We start from the raw sequence: 16,099 nt of genomic DNA, 5'->3' as shown, positions 1-16,099 counted from the left end.
TGCGTCTGTGCTAGAAGAATATAGTGAGAATCTGGTTTGCTTCCCTTTTGTGAACATGAAGGCTATGGAGGAGTATGTGTTAAATGGCCTTTTTGTGTGCTGTCTGCAAATGCTGGGCAACCTGTGGCTATAGGACTTTCCCTGTTTAGCTCAGTTTGCAGCTGATGATGATCTTAGCTTCCAAGGACACTAATTTTGTTCCCACTGTGGTAGCTGTCATAAGCTTCGCTATAAGCAGAGCATCCAAGAAATTGCTGATTGCTGACTGTATTCACCAGATAATGGATCTCTGTGCACTTTCAGTGATGCAGAAAACTGGAGATATTCTGGCTAGCTATAAAAAATATGTACACTGAGAACAATTTCACTGAAACTACCTGTTTATCAGGGTGGAGGACCCCTTTCTTCCATGGGGAAGACTTGAACGCGCATCAGCTAAAAACAATTCTTAATTGCCGTTGTATTTGATCAGGATCCAAAAAGAAGCTGATGAAGCAAAGGAGAAGGTCCTGGATTACAGTGACAAGCTCAGCAAGGTGGTGGCAGACAAAGATAGCAGCGACCAGAAGTTATTTGCTGAACTGGATGACCTGACAAGAACAAAACAGTTCCTCGAAGAACGTTTGATAGAACTTATCAGGTTGGCATCAAAATAAACAGCAAGCAGAAATTAAAATCCTAGCTTAGGATGTTAAGGGATACTGTCTAGGTGGTTCAGTCTTGTATTCCTGAATTGAAAATACAGGTAAAGGCCACGTTCATCAGCATTTGAAATTTTGTATTTCCATAATGCCGTCAAAAATATAACACCCAATATTATCTCCTCCTTAATTTACTGTCTGTTTTGCAAAAATATGTAGTTCTCTGCATGGGATGTGTTTTTTCTGCCCTCCTTCCAAAGACCTTTGGTAGGTTTCTTGATCTATCTATATTCCTGAAAGCTCCTCAGAAGTTACAGCAAAGCAATTTTTACTGTGAAGCTTTCACCAGCATTCAAATTGAGGTTGGTTAACAGTAAACCAGCACTGATAATTTCTATATGTTTTTCTTACTTTTAACTGTGTCTCTGCAGAGATAAGGATGCTTTGTGGCAAAAATCAGATGCTCTGGAATTTCAGCAGAAGCTTAGTGCAGAGCAAAGGTGGCAAGGGGACACAGAGGTTAATCATTGTTTGGACTGCCAGAGAGAGTTCTCATGGATGGTGCGCCGACACCACTGCAGGTCAGTTTGTTGAACTCCATTACGCTGTGCAAAAGCAAAAATCAGTATGATTGTTTACATGGATGAAATACTTCTTAATGTTCACAGTTCGTTGGTCAGAATCATTGATACAGGACACTGTACAGGCTGAAAGAACACATGAGCTCACAAGGGGATAAAAGACATTAATGGAAAGGTCCCTGGACATGTATTAAGGCAAAGATCTGGATGCAACTGTGACTTGGGGAGTCTGTCAGTTTCTCATTTCTGGAAACAAAGACAATCACACCCTACATAGTGTGTTTCTTTGAAGGGCTTTGTTTTTAATATATTTATTATGCACTGCTCTGTGCATGCTGTAAGCAATATTCACTAAGATGGTTTTGCTAGTGTGATAGAAGTATTCCAGAACAAATCCAATATCCTGTGCAATTATAGATTTGGTTGCTTACACTGGGTATGTTGAGAAATAATTACTGATTGTGGAGTAATCTTTTTAAAAAGTCAATATTAAATTATTTCCTATACAGTTAGCCTGCTTGGCTATTAGTTATTAGTTATCCTATCTAGATTTATTAAAATATATTTAAGTGGATGCATTTCAGGGTATTAGTGATATGTTTATTTTGGCTCTTTACTGTTCTTTATCCTTATGACCTGATTTATCATGTAAGGTACATAGTACTGGCACTGTTTCAGTTACAGATGAATGTAGGGAACATTCGGTGGGGATTAATGAATAGTGAAGTCATTTCCAGTAACAACTTCCAAATTACTTATTTCTACTAAAATCAGTGAAAGCTGCTCGTGTTTTCATCTACTAATGATTTAAATGATTATGAAAAACAAAACCAGTGAGGCTTCATGAGTAACAGACATCTCTGCTGGGTGCTTTTCTTCATTAAAATCTTAACATGTGCATTAAAAAGTAGTTGACAGGTTTAATACTGAGAAACTGCAGAGCAGAGAGGGCAGGAGGAATGAATGTGCATATGTGTCCAATATTGTTTTTTCTTCCCTGTCTGAAGGGGAGAGGAGTGATTACTAAGTAGAGAGATAACAGACATGCTCTTACAGTCCTCACAATCAAATAGAGTTTTGCTCTAACTGAGGATGAGATTTGGCCTGTGTAATATTATTAAGTACATTTCCTTCATATGTACTTAATATAAGTATTATTTATTTGTATTGCATATTTGTGGGTATTTAATTGTTTTATGTCTTTATATTTAAACGTGGGGGGTGTTTAGTATTTGTATGCTTTTTTCTGGTTTTCCTATTTATTAAGTGTGAATGTGAATTTCTGTCCTGTGTTTGTCAAGAAAACTTGCTTCACCTCAGAAAGCAGCACAGTCTGCATTATGAGTTCTGCTGTGGATGTAGCATTCAGGCTTTTGCAGAGAACAAGACCATTATGACAAAGCCCCAAACTCTGTCACGTAGATATGTTCCGTCTGTATGTGGTACTATTCTAACACCTTTGGTTTCAAATCATTTCTAGAATGTGTGGTCGCATTTTCTGCTACTACTGCTGCAACAACTACATGGTGACAAAGCCTGGTGGAAAAAAGGAGCGTTGCTGCAGAGCTTGCTTTAATAAGCCTAGAGTCATTGTGGACAGTACAGATGACTCTGGATCCAGTGCCAACCAGGAAGGATCACCAGCGTCATTGGAATCACCTGTGTCACCATCCGAGAGGGCTTTTGGTTAGTGTGTTGTTCGCATGCTGTGGAGAAATAAGTAGGGTTCTTAGACCTTCTCCAAGAAACCACATAGTCACCTCCTGATCCAAGGACCTGCATGTTCCTGGAGTGTTTTCAGGGTGGGACTGCTCCCATCTTTGAATTTGATTGGTATTGACAGAAATTTGTTTGTATATTAAATGAGTGTCAGTCAGCCTGAGGTTTTCGGTTGGTTCTAGTAGTTACCTAATGCTTCTGTAAAGGCAGAGGAATGACCCAGTCTTCCCCCTTAAGGGTTTTGCTCATTTGTTTTCCAGACAACCAGCTAATACTGTTTATGTTTCTTTTCATGTCCTTTTATGGCACAGTTGCAAGTGAAGTCTCTAAACCACCAGATGATGCTGCATTTGATATAATCACTGATGAGGAGCTGTGCCAAGTACAGGAATCAGACTCTCTCCACAATGAAAGTCAGATGGAGGGAGAGTCTCTGGATCAAAGCATGACAGATCTGTGAGTAAACACTACTTCATGGAGAGGGGACTCTTTTGGGTTTTATTTGGAGTGTTGGGGTTTTTTTGCATTCAGTGGAGATAGCCAACCTCTGCATAAAGAGAAGACACTTCTAGTCCCTGCGACATGTTCAGTAGACCAGCCCAAAATAATTTTGGCCTATTTGCACAGTCAGCATCTAATCTAGTAAATCCAAACAGCTTCATTCTCTCCCTCCACCTACTTCACCACAGCACAGAGGAGTAGTCCCAGTTCTGTGCTGTCATCAGGCCAGCTGTCACCATTAAAATCAGCTTGCAGGCCACACTGGATCACTGGTCATTCACACTTAAGTGATAATAGGACCTAAGCAATACTCTCTGTCAGACTCACCATTACTTAATATCAAGAGAACAAGGAGGTAGGGAAAAGATAAGGATAGATGTGCTCTTTTTATGACGGGCTTCGTTGAACTGAATGTGAAATAACTGGTCTGTGTCTGTAAGATTCCTTACTACTTTAAAGATAACAGCTTACAGCAAAGAAAAAGAACAGGAATTGTGTAGCTAAATCTGGCACAAGTTTGTTCTTTTATTTCCTAAGAAAATGAGAGTGAATGCAGATTTCAGTCTCTTTTTTTTTTTTACATCTATTTCTACATAAATTAGCAATGAAGAGGATCTAAGGCCATCTAATATCCGAGTACTTGATTTGCAAACTTTGTTGTAGTATTATAGTTTAATGTATATCCATGTTTGTACAAGACATTGTTTTACTATTCCTCAAATATTTTCAAATATTTTCCAAAAATTCTGTTCTGTAAAATATATTATCTTTCAAAAACTTTTATGTATTTGAGAAAAAAAAAAAAAGGCACTTTCACCTAAATTCTGTACTTGTTCTGCTTCTGAGCAGAAAAATAAGTGTGATAAATCTAACTGAATGCTAAACTGAAAATAGCCATAGAGTAACCAGCCTCCTGCTGGGAAAGCAGATCTAGACTCTTTTGCTCTCAGCAGACCTGTTTCTGGCATAAACCACAGTAATTTGCAATTTGGGTAGAAGGCAGACTGTACAGACTTGTTTATTTGGAAAAAAAACTTTCCAAAATTCTACATTTGGGGGTTTTGGTAAATAAGTTCTGTGCATTCTGCCTATTTTGTATACAATTGACACTGACAGTATATTCATGTTTATCATGCATTGGGCAGACATGAACGAACTGAGCTTCATAATGCTCTTGTGAAGTTAGTATTGCCTTTGTTTTGCAAAGGGACGATTTGCAGTGGTGGATTTTTGTTTGTTTGTTGGTTTTAAGAAAGAAAAAAAAGTGTCATGTACTACTACTTTGAATTCATGCTGTCTGCAGAGGGGATATCAGAGGTGAGTTAGCTCTGGAGAATACAACCAGGAAAATAGAAATAAGTAATAATTTTTCAGTTTGGGGTTGGGCTAGATTTGTCTTGTCCCACAAAGTATTCAAGTTGGAAGGAAGGGTTGCCACTAACGATGGAATACTATTCTTGAAGGGCACCCATGCAACATCCTACTTGCACCATGTAAACTTTTAAAGGCTGTCCATCTCCTGTTGTTCACAGATTATAGGCAGGAAAGCCAGGAAATAGTGTTTTATCCTCTGTTGCTCTTGGTTCATCAGTTTTACAAGTACAGGGGGAGAGTCTTACTATAGTCATGCTTTGAGCTTGAGACATACTTTGCAGAGAATGCAGGCCACACCTGCCCTTCCCATGACACTTGTAATGTTTGAAAGGTCTCACTAGCCTGAACACTGGAGAGGGCAATGGCTGCCTTACACAGTGGATGACTTGAGCATCTCATATTGAGTGTGTGGTTTTGTGTTACGGGAGGGATGTAGAAACTGATACATGAGTCGGATGATGGTGCGGCATCTGTGGTACGTGTTGAAGAAAAAAAGCAGAGGACTGTGATTATGATGGCACAGAAGTTTTCTCACTTGTTTTTGTGGTGAGGAGTGTATGTGTACCCAAAGCCTGAGTGCAGCTTAGCACAGATAATGTGACTTTTGATACTGTGGGTGTTTGATGGTAAACATGCCAGAGCCCCTATACTGAATATGAGCGAAGGTTCTGCTGACCCTCTGTCCTATCTTTGGCAGCAGCCCACAGCAGATGTACTGATAATTTCCCAGTGTCTTCTCCCACCTTCTAAGGATCTGCACTTCAGGGGCTTTCTGGGCTACTGGTTTCACTGCTTCAGATTTTTTGGCTGTACTGGACTGGTGGACCACCTTGACTTCATATAGACCTTTGATCTTCTTTTTGAAAGTGTCCAGTGAAATGTGGCCTGATTCCTATGTGGAGACTTAAGGTAGTCTTGAAGTATAAATAATAATCCACTGGCATCCCAATAATGTTCTCTTTGCATGACATTGAATATATGGGGTAGAATTTGCTTTGATATTGTGCCTGGGAAAGACACAAAGGATGCAAGATCGTGGTTGCTAGATGGATGTCTGAGGAATGCATACAAATAAGTAAGTTTTCAGGTCAGACTTCTTTATTGGGATTCTACAGAAAATAGTCCAAGCTATTCATTTTTTGCCAGAGATTTGAACTAATTGGTGCAGCTCTAAAAGGGAGGGAGATGAGCAGCCAAGAGAGGGAAGAGAAGGGAGGCTGGCTGGTCCAAATAGAGAGAAGATCTGTGGTAGACATCCTCTGTTGACATAGTTTCTTAAAGTCTTACTCTGTCTGAGTGTCTGGCTGAGATTTTTTCACACTGACCTTACCTTATTCTAAGTGTAAGTCCTTGCTGGACTGGAAATGCAATTTGGTGCTCAAAGCAGTGAATTATCTTAAAGGATATTTTCTTTTCCATTTGTCCCCCTTTTGGTGTCCACTGTACTGTTACTCTGGTTTTCACTTGTTCTCTTCACTTAACGCTGCCCCTGTAGTTCTTTCCTTGAAGTGACATGAAATGATTATGACAGCATTACTTTATAACAGCAAATTTTGAGAGACTGCCTTTATTGGTATGGGTCAGTTGAGAACTAAAAAAACCGCATCTTGGTCATGAGCTGCAGAAGTATGTGGCAAGGTAAGATAGATGCTGTACCAGTATAACTCTGACCTTGAAGCAGCTCTTGCCTAAAGGTTAGGATTAGGCAGCAGTTGCTTCATGCTTTCAGGTCTGTTATGTGAGTTTGGAGCAACATGATTGAAATCTTAAGGTGAGAAGCTGTGCAATTGCGGTACATCCTGCTACTTCAAGGCTCATGGGTTCTCTTTTGAAGTGTTGTATTTTTAAACTCTTTTATTTCTAAAGCTTTCACATTTGCAGACTGTGTTCTAAAACAAAGGTCGGGATATTGTATAGCACTGGGACAAAGTCCTCAGAGTAAACCAGTGCACTGTGTTTCCATTTTAACATATTGTAGAAATTACATGCCTGCAATAAATGTTGCAGCAGCAGAATCAAGATCATAGATGGCAGAAGGGTAAAAAAAAAAAAAATAAAATTGACACTATCCTGGTATGGAAACAAAGAGTTTATTCACAGCTTGGTACTGCTTTTGGTAGAAAGGATATCTCAGCCTGTCTGCACTGTGGTTGCTTTGGTTTGGATTCTTTTTTTCTTAATGACTCATGACACTCTTTCCTGACCTAATTACAACTCACACAGCTGGGCAGGGTGCCAGCATAGCCAAAAGGGGGAACTGCATGTGGCCTGAAGCATTTGCTGCCCTGTGCAGAGAGGAGTGGAACAGGAGCACCTCTCGCTACGCTCTGCTGGCAAAGCCTGCCTTTCAGCTGTGTGTTGGGATTGCAGCTTTACTTGCTACAGGGACGTGGAAGCCCAGCACGTTCCTTCCTAGTTTTGTTTTTAAGGGTGTTGCACCATTTCACTATGGGAGAAACGAGAGATTGCGTAGTAAGGAAAGGATTGCCTAAGCAGCTGTTTACCAAGCAGAAAAAGGTGATGTGGACACAATGGTGCCGATAAGGGTCAGGTACCACTGAGCTGCAGTGATCTGGCAAGAAGCACTGAGTGTTAATGGGCAGAAAAGGAACATCCAGAGTAAGCATGGTTATTGCAAGAATGGTTTGAAACAGGTTAAAACTGGTATTTCAAAGCTGTAACGCAAAGGACTTTCAGCCTTTGGGACAGACCCAATGCTGCCTTCACCATAGGCAGCCCATAGCTGTATAAAGCCCTCCCTCTGCTCCTCTCCGACATCCCTTCTTTCTTCTCCCTACTCCAGTCTCCACCCCTGTTCTGCTACTCTCTGCAACAGCTTTCGTGTACTTTCTGCCCCTGTCTGCACTGCCCTCTGCACACCTTTTTGCCTCCCACAGGGAAGTGAAAAGGCCAGAGGTGGAAAGGAGCGACTGCAGGAACAAGGAAGGCAAACAACTAAGGAGTTTCATGGCAAGGGAACCAGGGTGCTGAGGGGATGCCAGGAAAAGCAGACTGGAAAGATGTCATGGTGCAAAGAATGTGTGGGAATGAGGGGTTGAGAGTTTGCGTCTAAGGAAACACTGCTCAGTGTTAGAGCCCGTGGGTGGTATGATGTCCCTTGTGTTGACAGGGGGTCTAGTCATCTGGCAACATGAGCTCTGTTATCAGAAGTAAGATACAAAGAAGTGTATGGGAGATTCGGACCATGAACCTGATAGTAGATGGAAGGCAGATGAAAATGGTGCTTTATTACAGAAATTTTAGATGAAAGCTAAAGGAGTGTGCATGGAGACCTTCTCCCAAGTGGAAAAATATTAAAAAAACCCCAACCACACATGAAACCCAGCATGAAGATTGAAACATGTATGTCTTTAATCCAGGAATTCTCATTAAATGAATGACCTGAACTAAAATTTGTAATATCTTTGAAACAAAACTCATACAGTCTTGGGTTAACAAACACCTTTCATGGAAAACCAGCAGGCCAGAGGTTTGGTGAATGTCTTCAGCCTCTCCAGAGCCATGAAGTCCAAGTTAGCATTGTCATGAAGAACTAAGTTTTATCTCATTGTTTCTTATACCTTTTTAAGATCTTCTGCACAGTTAACTGAATTACCAGCTTTGTCTCAGAATCAGCTCTGACCAGGAAAAGCATGAAATGCTGAAGTATCATGATTAAGATGTCTTTACTAATGGGATTGTATTTCCTCTTTCATGCGAGCTACCTATCTCAGTATTTACAAAAAAAAAAAAGCTGTAAATAGTTGCCAGATTTTCTAGGCAGTTTTATAGCTGGTACATGCTTGTTGCATCTGCATTATTGGAGGCAGTAAAAGTTTTAGAGCCTTCTTCTTCAGTGGTTTGCCACTGTTTAACCATAACTTGCCGTTTGACGCATCTTGAATTTTTAATAATTTTCTGTAAGTTCCTCCTGAATTTCACCCCCATGAAGAAATACAGAACAGGATTAAGACAGCCGTGGAAATAAGCAAGAGCTTCTGTTATAATGATTGCATATTCAAAGCTGCTGTTCAGGTTAAAGCTCCAGTCTATGATCTTTATCAGTCTCAAGAAAGTGTAGGGTGACTGAGTAAGAATAAATATGGCAACTACAGAAAATATTTTCTTTAGAGATTTGTTCTTTTGAAAACTCCTGGCATGCAGTAAGGTTCTAATAATTAGTGAGTAGCAGATGATCATGGCTAGCATGGGAATAAAATAGCCAAGGGTCACTTGGATCACTTCAAGAACCATTTCTGTGTGATGGTTTGGGTATTCTTCCTGGCATATTGTCTTATCAATACTAAACACCTCACTAAAAATAAACTGTGGTGCAGCAAATGCTAGTGAGATCACCCAGATCAAGACACAGATTAATTTGCCCCATGTCATTCGTTTGGTTTGACACATACGTGCTTTGGTTGCAAAAGTAATAGCAATAAGCCGGTCAAAGGTGATAGACGTTAGAGTTAGCATTGAAGTGTACAAGTTCAGAGTATACAAGCCTCGTATAATACGACATGCCACGGTGCCAAAAGTCCACTCCTGAGCAGCAGAATATGCCCAGAATGGCAGTGTCCAAAGGAAGACCCAGTCAGCTATGGCCAAGTTCAGCAAAAATATATCTGTCAGCATCTTCCGTTTCTCATAGAAAGCTAGTATGACAAAGACAAGTGCATTTCCTGCTAGCCCAAGGATGAAAACAGCCGAATACATACAGGGCAGGAAGACTCTTGTAAATGTATGAAAATTCTCACTTCCATTTTCGTTGGGATCAATGATGGAGAAGTTATAATAAAAGTTGGCAGTATCTGTAGTTGCCATGTTGCCTTCTTTTTAAAGGCAGCCTGTAAGGAGACATGTTGAGATTTTTTTACTCAGCAAATAATTAAATCCTAATGCATCCAGGAGACAGACAAAATCTTAAGTGCTAACAGATAAAAGTTGTAGTAAAGCATCCATGACAGACAAAAGCAAATATACTCATTTGCTGAAGAGGATTGTCTTGACAGTCAAGACCCAAACACAACAGCTGGTGGATTTAAATACATCATCTGTTACCAGATTTATACCGATGGGGACTCAAAACAATAAACAAGACAATTACAAAGACACTTCTGAAAGCAGAATATGGATAAAGCTTTCAAATACATCACTGGTTTAGTGTTTGGATCGAGGGTTTCTGGGGAAACCCATGAGAGAAACAGAATTTGTTTTGCCAAATTCAGCCTTTAAGCTCAGGTTGCAGGCTCTAAGCATCAGAGTTGTTTGGCTTGGGTGGGACCTGTCTCAAAGTAGGGTTTGAGTCTCAGTGAGCGAGCACTTTAGAGCTTGTGGTTCAGTTCAGCCTTAGCTCATTGTTTAGATGTTAGTCACATCATCAGATGGCGGCACTTCTTCCTTTCCCCTTCTCAAGTGACTTACTGGAAACATGGTGGATTTTCATTAATGTCTCTTCCACGTTTGATTTTGGTTAATCTGTTTCAAGCATTTGTATTGCTGTCAGAGAGAGGAGTGACCACTTCTCTGCCAACCCCCCTCCATCACAACCCCCTCAAGAGCTGCTGCAGTATTGAAGTGTCAGCTCTCCTTGGCAAGGGTCTGTTTTCTGTAAGGGCTATGCCAGCACATAAGAGTAATGGCCATAAGAGTAATAACCAGATTTGCAAGCTGTTTACCTTGTAAACAAAATCTTTTGTGAGACAGGTTAATGGGGTTTTCAAAGATCTAGCCTAAAGTTAAATGTCCTCTCTCTTAAGCTATAAAGAACATGTTTCTGTGAGACTAATACCATTACAAGGTATTACTCAGCCTAAGATTAGCAGAATTTGCCTCTGAATCATTTAGATTGGCTGAAAGGCCTCGCCTGTGTGAGTTATAATGTACAGCAGATTGAACATTAACAGAAAAAGTAGTTTCTGCAGGGCCAAGAAGCAGAGCAGGTGCAGTCTGTTACTCACCAGATAAGTACTATAAGACTGTGTGCCCCTTTGAAAAGTTACTGGCTCCTTATAAAATAGTTTAGTTTTCAATTCAGATGGAGGCCAAGTGTAGCATGAAGATAACAAGCAAAAGTAAGCTAGGCTCAACAACATCAAGGAAAAGTATACTGAAACAAATGGAAGCACTGTGTTTTATTTTACATACCCTTTGCAACAGCAGTCAGCTGACGTTTCTTGCCTCTTTCTTGTAAAGGAAAAGTGTTTTCCTCTAAGCTGAAACAAATTACTAGGTACTCAGTTATGTAGTTTGACAACATAACATTACATTAGTAGCCTTACTAAAATAGTATAGTTCTTTCTGGTTGCCAAGCTTACTTGAGATGAGCCTTTAGGAGAGTCTTACTGACTCTTTAAAAGAATTTTTAATACCCGCTTTTAATCCAGAATAGTTTTTTGCCATAATAAGATACAGCATTCACTCTCTGGACAGACCAAAATATTTTAAAATTTAACTAATTTTTTTCCTATTACATTAATGTTCTTTATAGGAACTTTCAAATTCAGGCAGTAATACCCTAATTTGGTTTTGGTGAAAGCAGGTGGGAGTTTTACTGTGGATTTCATGTGGAAGCCAGGCTAGGATAATTGTTGAACTCCCACTGTGAAGGATTTTCTTCTGTACAAATAGCAGGCACTGGCTTCTGATATTGTTGTCTCCCCCACATGCTGACATGAGCAGATCTGCATATCGACGGAGAACAGGATGCTGCAGAAGAGATCTTTCTGAGTTAAAAAAGTTTAATATGTCATGTGCTTTATATTTCTCAGTTAGCTGGGCTCCTAAACTCTGAATTTATGGATCGTGTTTTAGGAAAGAGATGAGGTGACTGACACCATCAAACAGATGGCAAAGGATTAATGGGAGTCCTTGAAAGTGACCTTTCAACTGATGCTCTAGAAATTTATTTTCTTGTTACATTCTTGGGATCTTAAAGGTCTTAAGTCTTCTTTCTTTTCCTTCCTTCTCTTGTCTGAATATAGTCATTTAAGTTCCTTCTGGGTTTGACAGCAGGAGAAATGAGTCTTAAATGCCTGACTCATTATCAACTCCTCTGCTGAAAAAAAAAAATCCTACATGCATAAAATAGGTTAACCTTGCAGAACTGTACACTCATTTTTGAGGCAAAGTCAGGTGTGGCAATTCCTAGCCCAAATGTGTTTGGGTTTTTGGGTTGGTTTGGGGTTTTGTTTGGTTTTTTTGGGTTTTTTGCTGGAGAGCAATAAGGAGCTGAGAGAGGCGCTAAAGCTGAAAACTTTTTAATCTCAATTGTTGCATTCCAGACAAGCTGAAGTTACATCTCAGAGTTGTTCAAGAAGGCTCTCTTAAAAGCTGATCCTGTATTATAAGGCTGAACAGTTTCTGGATCAGCTGACCACCCTTGCCAAATATTCTCAATCTTTGCTACTGAAAATGTGCCACAAGTGTGTGTAACATGGTATGGAAGTTAAAAACATAGGGGGAGACCCTTATCTTCTGCAGACCAGCGTCTCCAGTCCACTAAAATACAGATCAATAAGCTTTTTTCCTTCCTCCCCTCCCCCCCACCAGTGGATGGTAAATTTTTTTAAGAGTCCAGCGATTTCCTTTAAAAAGGTTTTCATTTATTCATGATGCATTGTAATTATGTTACCTGATATTTTTCTAGCTAGAAGCTCTTAAAGTATCCTGCTTGTTACTCACACACCTAAGTTAGAGTCCAGATTGTATGTTGTCTCAAACGTCAGTGCTGTTACACCTAGTCAGACTGTTCATGGAGTTATTCTAGCTTTCCTCAAAGGAAAGAACAGTAGTAATCCTTCTACCTGAAGTAACATAGTGGGAAAGCATTTTGTTGGGGAGGGATGGAGTGGGAAGAAGATTCCCTGGTCAGGAGACAGCAAGCAGGTGAGTTTATTTGCAGGGAAGTGTTGTTACAGTTTGTATGGACTGAGTCTAGGTTCTAAAAAGGTTTAGAAGTCTAACAAGCTTAAATTGGATAGGAACAACATCACAGGTAGAAAAGTGAGCTAAAGAGAGCCATGCAGTGTCCAGTGTGTTAATACAGGATTTGCTTTGAGGTCTGGTTCTCTTACAGTTAACTCTCAAACTGATGAAATGGAAATGCAAGCAAGTAATGGAGAGTCAGAACATGCTATTCTGGTTTGCCCCACTATGCATAGATAGGTAGTTGTCCTGTCACCAGAAGAAGGCTGCTTATCATTTCTACCACTCTGGGAACTGGGTGTCCCAGGAGCTGGTAGTCTCAGTGTTACAGGGTTTTTTTCCCCATTTGGTCTCCATGGTCTAATTTCTGTTGTGCTGATCAGCTATCCTGCTTTAGTAGCTGCACCTGAAAAGCAGGGTATAAAAAGCAGTAATAATGATCTTGCCATTGGTTCATTTCTGTTCTCAGTCTTCCAAACAGAAAATCCAATATATATCAATCTTTTTTAAATAAATCTAAATAAAAGTAATTTTAACATATAATAATAAACAGTATAATTTGCCATCACAATAGATACAGACTATAAACAGAAAAATGGCAAATAATGCTCATCAACATCATGTGATATGCCTTACTTAGAAATAAACATTACAAAAGGGTTTTGAGATTGTAATCAGAAAAGGTGAAATTATCTCATATATATATTTGTTAGAAGAGATGAGAGGTTTTCAAGCACATATCAGTTGGAAAAACAGATTCTGGAGCATAAATGGAACGGAGATAATTAACATATACCTTCTTAGTTCCAGATATCCAAAAAATTTGTCTAAAGGTCTTTTTCAAAAACTAGCAAGTGTAAACCAAAGAGCTACTGCAATAACAAGGCATTGGAAAAGATTTAATAACAAAACTAGAATGCAAAATCAGTATCTTCAACAGTCTGAATGAAACCCCATACTTTCTCTTAAATTTTGCATATCATGATGGAGGATATCTATATACTAACAAAATCTTTCAAGTTTGAATATTTCTGAATGTTAAAGCTTCTTTTCTTTGTTATTGTTTTTTTGAACTGTCTACCTATTCACCTGAAGTCAAGAAAATATTCACTTACTAGACGATGTCACAGACGATGGGGGAACGCAGTCATCTTATCTTTAAAAGGAAATACAAAAGCAGCAGTTTGCTTTATTTATCAGTGCTGAAGCTTCTGCCACTGCCTCACAGCTTTCGTAGTTGTTGCTGACCAAAGCAACATGATGTGAAGTTACTCCTTTGTTTTGATTCTTGAGTGATACTACTACAGATATGATAGTATGAACAAGCTGTCCTCTCAAGATCCAGTTCAAATTCACTTACATGTGGCCAATTGTCTGAAATGTCCAGAATCAAATTGATTTTTCAAAAATTATTTGCTGAATTAAAACTTAAGCTGTATTTACCACTTACCTTTTTTAACCACTCATATATTTTGTGACAGTACTGGATTTTCCAATTCCTTCTAGTTTTTCTGTTTTTTCTGGGGCAAAAATACTCTTAGTGACAATTTTTTCTCAGGGTTTTTGCCCATCTGAGATGAACTAGAGATGGCTAGAAATATATTGTGTTGGTGACCATGCCCAAGTGAGTTTTTTACCTTTTAAGGCAATCTCAGCCCTAGTTAAAATTAGTACATGTGCTAAATTTTCTTTCAGAGTCAATGGAAGAAGCTGGGAGGGCCTCTATACATTTACAAGGGAGCTGGAGGGAGCCTACCCTGTGCAGGGGTGACTGTTTTCACTTGCAGCAAAGCCGGGGTGGGAATTGACTTACAGCTTAAGGGTACAAGATTTGGGAGAGAAAGAGTTGCGTGGAGGCTCTTGAGAGGGTGCAGGGAAGCAGAGGTGCCTGGGCAATGCTGCTCGATGAAATGATACAGTACTGTAATTAGGGACATCTTTTGTGCACTTCTTGTAACTAAACTACATGCCTGGCCATCACCACAACTCGGTGTGAACTGTAGCTTTCATTTAACCTTCACTGTGGTATTTCTTCATAGGAGGAGCCCAGTACCTGCACATCCCATAAAGCAATGCACTGCAGGCAGTGTGTGTAACATTTCAGGTGGTTTCCTTAAATGTGTTTCCTAGCTGTGTTTATCAGCTGTGCCCGCTTCCCTAGTGAGCCTCGCTGCTCTTGATAGCCTTTGGAGACTTATCTTCAGGAGCGGTGATTAGTGTAGAAAAGTAGAACTCTTACTCACAGACAGATTCTGCAAGAGAGAGAGGCAGTATTCAGAGAAACTAGCCCATGCAGTTAGATCTTTGCAGCAGCCTGTGGTACAGTAGCTGGAATGCCTCTGGGGCTCTGTCCTGTAGAGCAGTATGCTTGTACCTCCGAGTACTTGAATTTGGTACCTGCAGATGTGTATAAAAAAAAACAACACCAAATTTGACTTAACCCTACAGCATCATTTGCTGAAAGAAGACTACTTAACACAAGAAAGGTAAGGCCCTGTAATGCTCTTTAAAATTGAGCTCTCCCTTGTGCTTCATTGCATGTGGTAGCAATTCCTCTGTCTTCAAGAAACAAACCTGCAGCAAGGGGCTAAATACTCACAGACTGTTCCTGTCAAGGAGGGGAACAATAGGTTGCAACAGCCACCTGCTTTTAGCAGAATAGGGTATGATAAAGCAGTGGCAAAGCTACATGGTAGCATATGTACCCTAAACCAGTGTGAATGTCTGCCTTGAGAAAAGATAAAGTTCCCACCATGTTGCAGAGGGCCAGCAATTGGCCATTTCTGCCAGTGAGGACCATTTAAATTTCTTAAAACCAGAAAGTGTTCAGAGTCACTTTTGAAATGTCTTAATCATGCATTTATGGAGAGCTCACTTGAGCTACTCTGTCAGCCTAGTTCACAGTGACCTCATTGCAACTGCTGCTGCTTCAATCACCAGAGGTGCTCCTTTCTCAGACTATATGGGCAGGGATGGCCTTCCCATGGAGACCAGTACCCTCCCAACATCCATTTGCCCTTATCCATACACAAGGAACCCTGGGATCACTTCTGTGTAACTTCTAATAAACTCTTTATCGAAGAAGACTGCAGTATCAGCAGTATTCAACCCTTTATCATACAGTCGGGATCAAAAAAAACCTCAGAGATACTTTATTTCGACTTCCTAGCCTAACTGTAATTTGACCTCTTTCCTCCTTTGTTTCATGAACTGTGTTTCCATAAAATATTTGTTGATGGCCTCTCAAAGAAGCCCTCTTCAGCATAGGAATGGTGAGGGCTGCTGATGTGTGTGTCTGCATACATGTAGCTCTGTAAGACTGGATGGCCTTCCTTGGTTTGTCTGTGGTATACCTAT

At 40.0% G+C, this 16,099-nt stretch overlaps 2 protein-coding genes across 7 annotated transcripts in view; one reads left to right on the top strand and one right to left on the bottom strand.

Moving 5' to 3' along the window:
* FYCO1 (FYVE and coiled-coil domain autophagy adaptor 1) overlaps positions 1-16,099 on the top strand; it is a 53,699-nt gene that overhangs the window by 25,032 nt on the left and 12,568 nt on the right. For all 6 annotated transcript variants that reach the window (XM_069811581.1, XM_069811574.1, XM_069811548.1 and 3 more), the window contains exons 11-14: positions 473-640; positions 1,073-1,222; positions 2,703-2,908; positions 3,253-3,397. In XM_069811581.1, coding sequence (XP_069667682.1) covers positions 473-640; positions 1,073-1,222; positions 2,703-2,908; positions 3,253-3,397 — 669 coding nt within the window. The remainder of the gene's footprint in view (positions 1-472; positions 641-1,072; positions 1,223-2,702; positions 2,909-3,252; positions 3,398-16,099) is intronic.
* CXCR6 (C-X-C motif chemokine receptor 6) lies at positions 8,171-11,541 on the bottom strand. The gene is made up of 2 exons (XM_009919163.2): positions 10,964-11,541; positions 8,171-9,663 (listed from the first exon to the last, which is right to left on the bottom strand). The coding sequence occupies exon 2, from the start codon at positions 9,638-9,640 to the stop codon at positions 8,603-8,605; it is 1,038 nt and encodes a 345-aa protein (XP_009917465.1). The 5' UTR covers positions 9,641-9,663; positions 10,964-11,541; the 3' UTR covers positions 8,171-8,602.

The sequence above is a fragment of the Haliaeetus albicilla genome, chromosome 2 (assembly GCF_947461875.1).
Source record: "Haliaeetus albicilla chromosome 2, bHalAlb1.1, whole genome shotgun sequence".
In the NCBI taxonomy this organism is placed as follows: domain Eukaryota; kingdom Metazoa; phylum Chordata; class Aves; order Accipitriformes; family Accipitridae; genus Haliaeetus; species Haliaeetus albicilla.
Note: the sequence above shows the minus strand (reverse complement) of the source record. Positions and strands in the feature narration are given on the sequence as shown.

Coding starts and splice junctions, on each gene's coding strand:
- CXCR6 (XM_009919163.2), bottom strand. CDS start 9,640: ATGGCAACTACAGATACTGCCAACTTTTATTATAACTTCTCCATCATT.